The sequence below is a fragment of the Panthera onca genome, chromosome A3 (assembly GCF_046562875.1).
Source record: "Panthera onca isolate mPanOnc1 chromosome A3, mPanOnc1 haplotype 2, whole genome shotgun sequence".
NCBI lineage: Eukaryota > Metazoa > Chordata > Mammalia > Carnivora > Felidae > Panthera > Panthera onca.
Genome location: NC_138341.1, coordinates 81,282,404 through 81,296,656, shown reverse-complemented (window position 1 = coordinate 81,296,656; position 14,253 = coordinate 81,282,404). Strand labels below are relative to the sequence as shown.

Below are 14,253 nucleotides of genomic sequence, written 5' to 3'. Positions count from 1 at the left end.
GAGGGGCATGTGCTAGCAGGTGTCTTTCTGATTCCAGGAAAGCATCTGAGACGGCTGTTAATGGGACATGTGCTGTAAAAGAGTTTTCATCGGTGCTGATGGATTTGCCCCAAGAGAGAAGTCCACACTTTGGCAGGAGTGCGGCCAGGAGTACTTGTCAGTGAACTGTGACCTTGGATCCCCTTGTAGCCAGACAGTGGCACAAAGCTAGATATCCCATAAAGAAACTGAAAGTGGAGCCTGGCCTCAGTGCAGTGTATGCTAGTCAGCTCAAAGGCCCTACGCGGCCACAGAATGAATGACCACTATTTCATTCAGCCTCTCACCAGGCCTCGAGCACGTCCTGCAGGGCCCAGCTCAGGGGTCACCTCCTCGGTAGGCTCTTTTCTTACTGGTTGTGTAAACACACATACCCTGCCATGGAGGTTGGTCTGTTGGTATGCCCACCTCTCCCTTCAACTCTGAGTGCTAAAAGCTAGGGCTGTGCCCCTCACACCAGCTCATGGACTGACCCAAATAGTAACTCACTGAATGTTGCTAAAACAAGGAAGGAATTACTCAGCAAAGCCACGGTCCTTAAAAAACAAAACAAAACAAAACAAAACAACCAACAAATGTGGTATTTATAGTACTGGACTCACAGCTTCCTATGACATTTGGCCTAATTCAAACTTTTCCTGAAATAACATAACCAATTTGGAGTCATAAAAAGTAAGAGGAACATGGAGAAGTGGCTGAGGGATGAACAAAGATTAAGAAAAAGATATGGCCAGAGGGGACAGGGAGAGGACAAAGTTCATAGCTCGACGTGCCCCACCTGCGTGTCAAGAGAAACATCCCCCGGTTTGGGATCTTGCTTTGGTACCTATACATTGGCACGGATGCATCTACACACCCAAGAGGATAGCAAGCATTCTGTCCCGGGGAGTGCCACCACCAGGCTCCCCTTTCCCTGAGCCCCAGACTCACCTGTGTCATGGGGGCAGGTGGGTTCTGCAAAATGGTCTGAGGCAGGAGCTGCTGTGTGAGGTCACAGGATGACGGGGCAGGCAGGGGAGCCTGGGGAAGAGAGGGGGCCCTTGTTAACAAACACCACTTCTGGGCCATTACAGAGGCACATGGATGCTCTCGCTCAGCTGGGTTCTCTGGCCTAGAGGAGGCCCTTCTGCACTAGAGTGAAGAGCTTACATGCAGAAGGTAGGCTGTGCTGCCGCCCTTGCAAGACACAGAGTCAGAGCTGACACATGGCTGATGGAGGGTGCAGGGTGCCCTTGAGCAAGATCCTGGAGTCACTCGGGGTCTGGGATGCCTTCCCACCATGGTGTGCCCTGCAAAGCCGCTATGACGTGCCGGAGCTTGGTAGCTCCTCTCGCTCCCCCTTCCTTGCCTCTGTTCTAGACTCCATTCTTGCTGGATTTGGTTGCTTCTTCTCCCAAATTGATAAATTCTTAGCACTGTCATCGAGCAATACGAATGGGGTTGTGCTAATAACCAGCGCTGGCTTTCCGTGTGGCCCTTATCCTTCCTGCTCAACCTGAATGCAGCGGACAGATGTGCCATGCGTTTCTATATCCATTCATTCATCCAGGCAGTGAATACTGGTGCAATTTCACCAGGCTCTGCCTGGAATCTGTTCAAGAGACTCCTGGGCAGTCAGCTGAGTCACAGACCTTGTTTCCTGATCCCTCAGGGCAGGGCAGGAGGACAGTGGGGGCGATACGTAGCAATGTATAGAAACAAGAAATGAAATCCTCAGCTTCGTGGGCTATTGAGAGTTTTTAAAAGAAAAGTAAAAGGGTTCTTCTGAAGTTACTCCCAAACTGTCCCTCAGGCCCTAGAGACCATAAAGAGAAGCCCAAATGGGAAGTGTCACGCAGGACAACATTGGGAGGAAGTGACCACAGGAGACCTTGTTTTGAGTGAGGAATCCCCAGCACAGGGCTGCCTGGAGCCTGGTTTGTTCTCCTCGGATCGCATCCCTCACACAGCGGAGAGGAACCAGAACTGCACCCCCATCAGTGGCAGAAAGTAGTTCTACTGGACTGCCAAGTATCGGAAGAATGGCATTCATGGCTTGGAAGCATTTTTGGAAGGTGGCTGGAGAAAAAGAAAGTGGTCTTTGTCTTGTGCGATTTGAAAATAAAACACGTCACTCCAGCTTTTCAAGGAGGGCCTGCATGATTTTCCTGGAGACCGCAAGCAGGAAGCTGGCACATTCCCTCCCATCTCCAAAATGTCAGCGAGGGTTGGGTAGGGGGTATCTGGCAACTACCTGGATGTGGCCCCTGACATTCTTGGACACTTCTCCCATCCTGAGGTGGAGTCTATGTCGATCTCTGTGGGTGAGCTGGGGCTGCTCTGATCAAGAAGGATGTCAGAGGTGACACTGTGGGACTTCCAAGGCTAGGTCACAGAAAGCCATGTAGCTTCTGGCTGGCTCTCACAGAAAGCTCCATCTCCAGACATTTCTTCTTGGAACCCGGTCGCCATGCTGGGAGAAGCCTAAGGCAAGTTGGGCCCAGGCAAGAAGGGGCCCAGGCAAGTGGAGGGTGGATGGTCTCAGGGTAGCCCGGCCTACCCCACGTACCAGACATGAGCGCAGACACCCCTGGGGTGTGGATTCCCCAGGTCTAGTCGGTGAGGCCTCTTGACACGAGGCAGCAGAGAGGAGTCAGCCCTGCTGTGCCCTTCCTGAATCCCGCGAATGTGAGAAATGACTGTTGGTTTACGTCGCTAAGTTTGGTGTGACCCCTTACGAGGCAGGAGATAACTGGAGTATTGTGTGTATCAGTGATTTTGCATACAGCCAGCGTGCTTTCTAAAAGGCCACTCACTCCCTGACCTTCTGGGGAGGTCTGGTGTGTATCAGGGACACTGCCTGATGTATGCAGAGATAGATTTTTGTTGGCACTGACTTCTTGAACATTTTCCCTGGAGTGAAACAGGACCTCAGATGGAAGGATCCTGTGTACCCTCAGAGACACTGGGGATGTGACTCCCGGTTTGAGGTTTTTCAGCTTAATCTTTAAAATTCATTTGCATTTTGCATTCCTTGAATACACATCCATGTTAATTTTGGAATAAAAATGTTTCAGATTACTTGCCAATTCAATTACCTAGCTTCCCACCCCTGCCTGCCACGCCATACTCTTAATCTCCAAGTACAACTGCTTCTCTGGGAAGATGCAGTAATGCTGTCCTATGGTGTTGTCAGCCCTGCCACGCTGTGGCACTTCTGGTCGAGAAGGAGTTTAAGGTCACATACATACCGGCATTGTGGCTGCCTGGCTGAGCCCTGGCACGGGGAGCTCTTGGGGCAGGGTGGCTGGTCTCGGCAAAGCCGTGGTGCTGGCCTCTGCCATCAGCTTGCTTGGGGCAGCTGTAAGAAAGCAACCGATCACCTTCCTGATTCATGCATCCTTAACAGCTTTCTTATCAAAAGAGGGGAGCAATGACTGTAGTATGCCTGAAACAAGGGCTTGGGTGGAATGTCTGATAAAAAAAAAGTCCAGCATGAATGGAAGCTGTTGCAAGAGCCACAGCTTCAGGTTCTGCCAGCACCCGACCCCCACTGGGAGCAAACCATCCCCGAGCTTCATGTCCACCACCTGGTTCAACCACCTGCCTGATCCTACATCTTACCAGGGTCACCAAAACCTGGCCAGACTATCCGGCCTGCGTGTCACCTGCTTTATGTCTGTTCTGGAGTGTGGAGAGGTGGAGGGCAGAAAGCCGGAGGGAAAGGAAGCAAGAAACAGTGTGAACCGGAAGGCGGCTTCCACTTGGCAGGCGGAGACTGTCTTGATTCTGCTCAGGCCTGGGACCCTTTGTGGGACTCTATACTCCCACCACCCTGGCCCCACATGGGCGCCCACCCCCTCGCCATCCGTGGCAGCACACTCACAGGCGGGTTCTGACATGGCCGTGTGCGAGGATTTGTGGGAGCTTCTGGAGGACACTGATGGTGAATGACTGGTGTTAAGGCCCAAGGTGCCTGCGTCAAGTGCGTTAAAGTGCTGCTGAGGGTCCAGGCTGGAGCCCTTGTCCTGAAACACACACAGAGTCCACGTTGCAGTATCGAGATGACAGGAATGTGACTTTAGTTCTCCTCTAACTATGTGGAAAATTTTGGAGGGTGTAGGGAGAAAGACTGAAACAATTTGGAGATCATTCCAGACACATTCAGGTACAATATTTGTACATGTATTTAATCCAGACATCTTTGAGAGGCTTGTGGCCTTATATAAGCAGTATCTATTACACTTGCTCACCTTGGATTTTGATTTTTTAGATATTCATAACTGATGTTGCATTTTTTTTTCTTAAAATTGTCACCTCACTGCCCAGATTCTTGGCTTTCCCAGAAGTGGGGGCAGGGGGAGAGGCAGGTTCTAGAAATGAAGTTGGTGGTGGTACCGGATTGTTAACACGCCATTGAAACAAATGCCTTTGGAGCCTTCAGAATGTGCCCCACACAGTCTCCCCACTGCCTCTCCTCTGCAGTCTCAGGGCCCCGGAGTGAAGAACAGGCAAAAGGCCAAAGGTCTCCTATCCTTTCGCTCCTGGATCCTAACCAATCCTGGATCCCAGGATGCCCTTGCTTCAAGTGTGATGTGATGAGAAAGCAACTGTGACCTTCCAACCCTCAGGAGCCATCTTTCCATCCTGCATGGCTTCATGTCATAAGCGTGAGAAGACAGGGGGTAGGATAATTTTTAAGCTAAAGAAGAAACATAATGCTTACTCTCCTGAGCCATGCTCCTACCCAGGCAGAGGAGGACAGTGACATTCCTGGCATCCACTAGGCTGTCTGCACAGGCCGTTCTATGTCCTACAGTCTTGGGTCTTAAATCTCTGGGTGCAAGTCTATGTGGCTATTCTGTCTTTTGAGTCATGGCTCCAGTGAGGGTGGATTCTGTGTATGTGCCCAAGAAGGGCTGAAATGACTGATATTGGCCTACAGTCCTTTGTGCAAACTCAAATTACAGTATGTGCCTGGATTTGCTATGCTAAAATGTCAGCTTTGGGACTTTGCTCCTTAGTCACAGAGTCTCCCCAGATACACCCCTTAGAGTGAGGTCCCTGGCCCGGGGCTGTTGGCAAATCGTGTGCTCCTGGTCAGCAGAGAAATAAGGACAGGAAATGAGAGGAAGCACCAAAAGACTTTTATAGCCATTTGACATATCTGCACATCACATCCAAGCATGGGAATTAGCGTTTTACAAAAGCGAACAGTCAGTGACCGATTTGAAATTAAAAAAACAATAGTTCATCACCACTGATAGTTTGAAAAGCATTGTCCCGGAGCTTTTCCTTGAAAAGAGGCAGCCCGAGATTGTATTGGTGTGCTTATACATACGTGTATGTTTATGAGAAGTTCCACTGGGTTCTAGGAGTCCCAAAGGATCTGAAACCTCAATAATGAATTTCTGAGCGGATGATACATATTATGCCCATTTGTGAGCTGTGATATATGGGGTGTCTAACACCTGCCTATGAGCAGCTTAATTCTGTTCTTGGACATGATACATGATGCATTATATGACAGAGTGGGATAATAAACATTTCCACAAACAATGGCAGGTGCGTTGTATCAGTGTGCTGGTGATGAATCACCATACAATATATCACCATGCAGCGTGCCAGCAGGGGAGGCTCGCTGAAGACACTGACTGCTCTCTGGTCTTTAAAGGTTATTCCTCTTTCCTCCCAACTCAGCTCTCGTGGACCAGAGATGCTTTCATTGTACCATTGCTGCCACAGCAGCTTCTGGCCGAAGTCTCTGGATTCTAGGTCACTGGGCAGCCTGGAACTTGAACCACATTTTACCAATTATTAAGAGACACTTTCCCCCCTACATTTTGACATTTCTAAAATTGGGATGTGTCTTTCAACTGATGAAAAGAAATCCTTATTTCACAGATTGACTGGTGGCAGCATTTTCTCTTTCTTAGCGGGAGATAAATAATGGTGGATCTTACAATGGTTAGCGTCTTGGCTTTGATAAAATACAATGCTCCCTCCCTTCCTTGCCTTCTCTCTTTTTTCCCCAACATTTGTGTCTGTTTGAAGGTTGACGTTTGAGGAGCAGGGCTCTGGTCTGCTTGCACATTTCCCTAGTTGTTTGACACAGGGGGAAAGCCTGGTTGTGGGGGGGGGGGGGGTGAACCTAAAAGCTGAGTGTGGAGCAGGGAAGGAGATAAGACTTTGTGAAGGGAAATACACAAGCAGAGCTCCCTGACATGAAGCTGGCTCCAACATGGCTGTTAACCAAGACCTTCAGATGAGGAAGTAGAAAGTGCACCTTGCCGACGACGACACGGACAGTATCCGTGAGGGGCACTTGTGGAGGACCCGGAACTTAGGCTGAGGGAAGGACAGGGGCACTTAAATTATTCTATACCTCAATGGGATGATGGGATAAGCCCCCAGCTTTTTATCTGTGGGAGAGATACAAAGTGGACTTACTGTAGCCACTCCTGTAAGGATGGAAATTCACCAAATCATGCTTTGAGTCCAGAGGGTATGTTTTACACAGCTCTGTGAGTTCTAATCCTCAGTACCCTCCAGTATGTTAGCTAAATTTTGTGTGTTGTGTGTTTCTGGGCCTCATCTGCAGGACGAGGGCAGTAACAGTGCCTGCTTCACGGGAACGTCATGATGGTAAACAAGAGAATACCTGAGAAACGTGTTGGATAGTACTGGGAACATAGCAAATAAAACTATTACTCTTTCTATTATAACATCTCATGGGAATGCTTACTTAGGCAAACTTGGCCTTTAGATATCTGGTGGGGATCAGCATACCTTGAGTGCTGAAGGGTGGATGGCCTCGGGTGGCGGGTCTTCCAAAGCCAGCTCCTGCCTCCTTTCTACCCGGACATCTGCGTAACTGATCAGGAAATCAAGAGACCACAGCAGGAGGTAGGACATTTCAGATAGCAACAGCAAAGAGGGCTTGTGTGGTACATCGAGGTACCCTACATGACACCCACCCCACGATCATCGCCACGAAAGAGGCTGGTCTTGTCACTTGTTTGAGGAAGGAGTTTCATTCTGTGCCTAAATTCCACCAGAGCGACTAATGTGACATTCAAAATATTTTCCTTTCCAGGATGTTTTTACTCCCTTCTCTTTTACTTACCTTCTCCCCATGCCCTGAAACTTCCAAACATCATTGTCTTTAGAAACATATTTTCATCTACAGGATAAGACTTGGCCTTTGAATAATCAGAAGCCTTTCCTAAAACCTACTCAGTCTGGACTATGCACACAGAGAAGGGACACATGACTTTTTAAATAATTACAACCTTTGAAAGTTTTCTCTCAAACAAATCTAGATCTAGATTAATTAATTTCTAAATTAATTAATTTCTCTCAAACAAATCTAGATCTGATTAATTAATTTGTGGACCCACTTTTAAAATAGTGTGGGTAAGAGGCGCCTATGTGGCTTAGTTGGCTGAGTGTCAGACTTTGGCTCAGGTCATGATCTCATGGTTCCTGAGTTCAAACCTTACATCGAGTTTGCTGCTATCACTACAGAGCCTGTTTTGAACCCTCTGTCCCCTTCTCTCTCTGCCCCTCCCCCCCCGGTTCACGTTCTCTCTCAAAATAAATAAATAAACTTTAAAATAAAATAAAATATAAAATAAAATAGCGTGGGCTAATCAATTCAATGTGGTGAAGGCCAAAGTGACCCAGCCATGGCTTCTGCTTCATGTGTGGAGGTGCAGGCTGGGCAAGGGGACTTGGGCAGTGACAGTGGCTCTTGGGCTTCTGGAATGTTGTTACCTTATTTACTCACTAGTTCACTCCCTACTCTCTGTGAGGGTTACTTTCCAAGATTTGGGAGGTGGGGGATGGAGAGGAAGAGCAGGGTCAAGGGCAGAGTCTGAAGACCAAGATGCTGCTGGTGGGGGCAAAAAGGCCCTCTGATGAAGGCCCAGGCTGGGTGGTGGTGGGTGGGACTGGCCTGTAACGGGAAATCACTGGCTGCTGAAGTGCCCAAGGGTGGGCTGGGAAGCCAAGATCAAGTCCCTAAGAGTGGCATGCAGTGTGATGGTCAGGGTCACTGGCAAGAAAGACCAACATTTCTCCTCTTTCCTCACTTGCTAAAAGAAGGGAGATTTACTTGTTAACTGTATATATGCACGTGTGTGCATGTACGTATGCATGGTATCTATCCATTTTATCTATCAATCATTTATCTCTTATGTATATATATAAATGCAGTATGTATGTATCTATATGTATGTGTACATATATCTCTCTATATATATCCATTATCTATCTACCTATTGCGTATACGTGCATACAGACATACAATATATATAACCTTTCTTTCTTTGCTCTGCTCAAATGCTCTTCTCCAGACCAGTTTAAAACTGATTTATGTCCTTACAATTTCTGTAGTCAGGGAAAAAAACCCCACAAATGACATTTCTCCTTCACCTTTGGGAATTATGACCCTACACAGCCTGCGTCTAGGAAATGCTGGATATGCTGCCTCCCTTGAAAGCTCTCCTCACCCACACTGGGCCGGGGGCTCCCTGAGGCCACCAGGAACCACCAGGAACCCCCTCCCACCGGCAGCTGGGCTCTATTCCCATCACTGCCTCAGTTGCCAGCAGGGTTTTGTTTTGTTTTGTTTTGTTTTTTAATGCATTAACAATAAAGGGGACTATATCTGTGAGTTATTTAGAGGCAAAATTTTAATTTTCTTCCCAAAATGGTGACAAGGGAAGGCTGGGGGATGGATGGAGATGAGGGGAAAATATGCAAGTAGGTCAGTGAAGCAGTAAGTCAGTAAGTAACATCCTGGCAGCCTGAAAGAGCGTGTGAGGCTTGAGGAGGGGCCTAACTGAACCTTCAGCGTCAAGGGAACGAGTGGGATGTGTACCTGGAGACTCTTCTGTGAACTGCAGAGCACAGCCTGGCCCCAACTGAAGAATTCAAGCCCGGGGCTTGCTGGCTCTCCAGAAGCTGGGATGCCTGAGGCGGCAGGAGCTCTGTGTGAGCTGTGAGGGGCTCGCCCGCCCTCCCAGCCCCAGCCCTCACCTGACGACCGAGTGCGTGCACACGATGAACTCGGGCTTGGAGTTCCACTGGTGGTAAGTGATGTAGTAATGCGTCTGCAGCCAAATCCACTGCTGGCCTTTGGTGAGGAACCGGTAGCAACAGGACTTCCCTTTACCAAACTGCATCACTGTTAGGAGAAAATGGGGTCTGCGGGTAGCAAACGTTAATACAAAAATGATCTCTTCCCCAGAAGTTACTGTTAAAAATACAAGCTTCCAGAAAGTGCCAAACACGGTTTATTTCCCCAGGTGCGCTGTATTTTAAGTGACTCTCAAGATAATGGTAAGCGATAATGAATTCTTAAATAATGGAAGAACAATCTGCAGGCTTCCCCAGATGCTCAAAGGCTTGAGAGAGCCTCGGATAAGGGCAGATTCCCAAACTGGAGTTTAATTAAAAAGAGGCACAGGTTTTCCTGCTGGAGGTGGAGCTGTCTTTGGAGCTGCAGGAGCTGAGTACAGAAGAGATGATCCAGACACGGGGGGATCTGGGCCCAAAACAGACCTGACAGCAACCTCTGGCTGGATTCTGTCAGTCAGTAGTTCATGCTTAGTCTACACGGTCCTAAATTAGAGAGTCAGCTACAGATGCCTTCCACCTCAGGCCCCAGTGCTGCAGGGCTGCGTGGAGTCCCCTGCGGTCAAGTCTGTTGGTGGGCTTCCCTGGGGGTGTCAAGAACAGAATGGATGCTGTTGGAATATTAGACTGCACAGGGCAGAAGGCTGGACTGTGGGTCTAGGGAAGAAGAATAATCTGGACTTTATTGCCTCAGTGGCTGGAATTTAGCACCTCTTTTGGCAAACAGTTAATAGATATCACAACCAGGAAACCAAAGCTATAAAGGGAGCCACTGCCTTGGAAAATGTGATCTCCAAAGACGTAGGAAGCCCAGCTGAGTAAGGGCATGGGCTGGACAGAGTGAGAACATCTTGCCTGAGCCCTGGGGCAACTCCTTCAGATGATGAAGGTAATCCTACAACCAAGGTGGCCTTGCTCCATTAGAAGAGTCAGAAGCAGCCAAGGCTTGAGGTAACCCTGCTTCTCAAACTTTCACGTGCCCATGAATCACTTGGGGATCTTGTAAAAATGGACGTTCTGATTCCGCAGGCCTGGTGGGGATGCCTGAGAGTCTACAAGGCTAGCCAACTCCGTGTGATGTCCTTGCTGCTGTTTGAGGACCACACTTTGAGGAGCAAAGGGTTAACGTTTTAAAGATTAGCCTTAGGGGCACCTGGGTGGTTCAGTTGTTTTCGGCTCAGGTCACGTCTCAAGGTTCATGAGTTCGAGCCCTGTATCAGGCTCGCTGCTGCCAGCCTGTCAGCTCAGAGCCCATTTTGGATCTGCTGTTCCCCTCTCTCTGCCCCTCCCCCCGGCTTGTGCTCTCCCAATAAATAAATAAATATTTAAAAAAAAGATCAGCCTTAGGTTCTGAGGATCCTGATGGAACTTAAGCCTATTCTTTTGATAAGAACAGCAGAGAAGGGAAAGTTACAATGGATACTACAGACAGGACATCTATCAAAATACAGTGTTGGTGGTCAATTTATGTGTCAGGATCCGTTATGATTAAAAATTTTCCTGTTTAAAGCTAGAACTTGGTACTGAAAATATGGCTTTAAATGGTTAATTCTTGACTCCTCTTGCTAAGTGAGAACACAGATATGCTTGTAATTCTCCCTCTATCCCCTGCCCACCCCACAACATGGGGTACCTCCCCTACCTCCCAACCTGTGGCCCTCTTCCATGGCAGAGAGCCTTCCCGGTCCCCTCCCCTAGCTGGGTGAGGAATCCTCCTCTGAGCACCCCCAGTATCCTGAACATGTTCCCTCCAATGCAGTGACAGCATCCTATAAGCATCCATTAGACCTTGCTCCTGCAGAGCAGCAAGGAGATTCTGATCATCCTTATGTGCTTAGTCTAGCTCAGTATCTGGCCTGTAGCTTGTGACCAATATACGTCTGCTTACAATGAGCAGTGATGTGAGTTCAATAGTTTGTCTTTGAAATGTATTGCATAGGGCACCTGGGTGGCTCAGTCTGTTAAGCATCCGACTTAGGCTCAGGTCATAATCTCACGGTTCGTGGGTTCAAACCCCGTGTCAGGCTCTTTGCTGTGAGCGTAGAGCCTGCTTCGGATCCTCTGCACCCCCCCCCCCCTTTTTGCCCCTCCCCTGCTTGCACTCTCTCTCTGTCTCTCTCAAAATAAATAAATAAACTTAAAATAATGTACTGCATAACTTAGAAAAAATGACCATCATCACTTACCTTGCTTTCTTAGGTAAGATTAAACAGCTTACCTATCTAAAGGATACTGGGAAGGTGCTGGGGGGTGGGAGAAGGAGGAACAAAGTCAATTCCAGGTAAAAACTCAAACCACAGGGACCTCTGCCACACTCGTACATCATTTTCAAGAAAACAAAGTGTTCCTCCTCAAAAAGAAACCAAGCAATAAGTGGACTTCCAGGGCCCAAGAGTCCTGCTGTCGGGGCACTGTGGAGGGTGCTGGGGGCCGTCAGGCGCTGGGGCAGGGTGTGCGGTACTCACAGTGCTGATGGCACCTGGCCAGGAGCTCCAGATCGTCAATGTGGTAGTAGTCATAGCCTGAGGTCCCCAAAACTTCAAAAGGCAGGTATCCTATGATCGGAGGGGCTCTGCCAAGCAACGGGGATAATTCATCAGAAAGCAGGTCCCCCTGCCAGACTCACCGTGGTGGCACCTCAACACAGAGGGTACAGTCTGCATGTTTCATGATCAACACAGAGACCTCATTTCTCAAGAACGATGGCAGGACAGTAATTTTGCAATGGTTAAAACCAGAGAGGCTGTGTTTCCCAAAGCGCTCAACCCTTTTGGCATTTATATATTCAGTTTGCTTAGCGTAACCTGCATTAAATAATAATACATTTTATCATTACCGAATAATTAAAAACAGCTATCGATTGGGGCAGTCCAGTCCCAAAGCTTAACAAAAACTTAAAGGGTGGGGAGGGGAGAGTTCTCATCCTTCAACTGTGAAAAATGTTACAGAAGAAAGAAAGAAGGTGAAGTTAAAGGGACAAAAGGGTGTTGAGAAAATTAAGACGAGGAGGTTCTCTCCCATCTGCCCCTGCCTTCCGGGGAACTGGAGAGGGTCCCGAGTGGGATGGGGGTGAGGGTATCCTAAAGATGTCCCTGGGATGTGGCACCTGGCTCTCCTGAGATGCTCTGGCACAAACACGGATCATACCCATGGATGGGGCACTTGGAGTTGAAGGGAGGCCGCCTGGCTCTTGGCCGGGAATGATTTTCCCTGCTGCCAGAAAGCCCTTCTCCTTGAAGGGACAAGTCCCGACTTTTCTCTCCCAAGGAGAGCCTGGCTCATGCAAACAACTTGAAAAGGACCCAACCCAAATATGTTTTTCTTTTCACAAACCTGTGATCCAGAAATAAAAATTTCCATTCCAAGCTATGCCTTGAAGTGAATTCCTCTAAAGGTTCGTCAACTATGCACATTTCCTGTATTAGAAGGGAAAAAAATATTGCTTGGGGTGCCAGATGCTCACCCTAGGTTGGTTCAAGAACGCATGGTGGGTAACAGAAGTTAAAATCATTTAGAGCAAGTCTCCAAGTTGTGTTGGGCTGAAACTCATCATCTGTAGCTAATTTCAGTATTAGCTGATACTAAATTTATTTCACAAGCTGGGGAAAAATACCTAAGAGCCAAAATGCCACACCACTCCCTTCCCATTATCTGGAAGGGTGGTAAACATGTGGAAAATGGCTTTTCATCTGAATTTGAATGACTAATTTAACTCCGCATTCATGCCATGGATGTTAAAGCAATCACGGGTGAGAGAATACAGACAAGCCCTGGGTTTTGACACTTGGCCCTCACCTCGGCCTGCCCTGAGTGGTAGTAACGTTGGCATGAAAGGGAGGAGGATCTACAGAGTTGCCAATGAGCATCTCTGCAAGCTGAAGGGCAGCTGATGCTGCCTTCCAGCAAAAGAGCTCCTGGGAAACCAGAGTTAGGGCAAGGGGCATGCGGCGCAGTTCACAGGTGCAGAAAGCAGACATTTCAACTTTTCAAAGTCAGTGGCAACTTCATTGCCATCTTATTCTTTCCCATAAAGACGGTTAGTGAGCTGTAACTAAACGTGACTCAGCTGTACTAGTTTCACACAACACGAGCTCTCCCAGGTACTTGCCTTTAAGAACTGTGGTGTTGCCAGACGAACTGTGGCGATGAAGCAGACCTCCTTTCCCAGCGGCACCCGGCAGGGCCTTGAAAGGGTGCCGTCAAAGCCATTACAAGAAGGGCTAGGCACTGGGGCGGGAGGAGACAGGCAGATGGGTTAGCCCTGTGTGGCACAGCAGCCGACCCCGACCTGGCATCACTGTCAGTCAGGGCTTCGCGTACATTCACTCTCTTCATTCGTACAACAGACACCTCCGTGAGGTAGGGGCTACTATTATCCGCCCCGCACAGGAAACGGGAGGCACGGCCTGTGAGGTAACCTGCTCACAGCCCAATAGAGTTGGAATCCGAGTACCAGCAGACTACCCTGCCTCCTGCTCCCAGTAGTCCTACAGGGACACAGACTGTTGTGCTGGGAAAAACATTTGACAAAAGGAGAAGAGAGCTTCGCTTTGCGGTATGGGCCCGCATTCTCACTTCGGGGTGTGTTCCCTAGTCAGACACGGTTTCTGATACGACGGGCCCCCAGCATTTGTTGACCCCCCCTTTCTACCCCTGGTTCTGGCACAGCACACCTGGGATCCAAGGGCTTTCCGCCCTGAAACTCCACATCGGGAGCCAGGCTGATGCTGGGCTTGGCCAGTGCTACTGAGGAGATGGCCTCAGGATCCAGGGTGATCCCCAGAGGTACACAGTGTCCCCCACAAACTCACTAGTTCTGTAGCTCTGCACAGGTGACAAACCTATTCATGAGTATCTCATATTCTCACAAGTCTGGGAAGGTGTGACCTTCCTCATTCTACAGATGAGGGAGCTGAGGCCCAGAAAGGTTATATGTATTAACCAAGATGGCTCAGAATCGAAATAACAGAGCAGGGACTCTAACCAGGTCTTCCGTCGCCAAGCCTGAAGTTCTTACAGGGCAGACGGGTGATTGCTCAGGGCTCGTGCCCACTACAGGGCTGAGAACAGGCCCCCGCACACCCTCCAGGGAGG

The 14,253-nt window shown here is 48.8% G+C and overlaps 1 protein-coding gene across 4 annotated transcripts in view; it reads right to left on the bottom strand.

The window, feature by feature from the left end:
* Positions 1 to 14,253, bottom strand: part of NPAS2 (neuronal PAS domain protein 2) — a 159,213-nt gene that overhangs the window by 16,801 nt on the left and 128,159 nt on the right. For all 4 annotated transcript variants that reach the window (XM_078444374.2, XM_078444376.2, XM_078444377.2 and 1 more), the window contains exons 8-15: positions 13,268 to 13,386; positions 12,493 to 12,575; positions 11,625 to 11,731; positions 9,061 to 9,208; positions 6,808 to 6,892; positions 3,905 to 4,046; positions 3,270 to 3,379; positions 970 to 1,059 (exon numbers count right to left, since the gene is read on the bottom strand). In XM_078444374.2, coding sequence (XP_078300500.2) covers positions 970 to 1,059; positions 3,270 to 3,379; positions 3,905 to 4,046; positions 6,808 to 6,892; positions 9,061 to 9,208; positions 11,625 to 11,731; positions 12,493 to 12,575; positions 13,268 to 13,386 — 884 coding nt within the window. The remainder of the gene's footprint in view (positions 1 to 969; positions 1,060 to 3,269; positions 3,380 to 3,904; positions 4,047 to 6,807; positions 6,893 to 9,060; positions 9,209 to 11,624; positions 11,732 to 12,492; positions 12,576 to 13,267; positions 13,387 to 14,253) is intronic.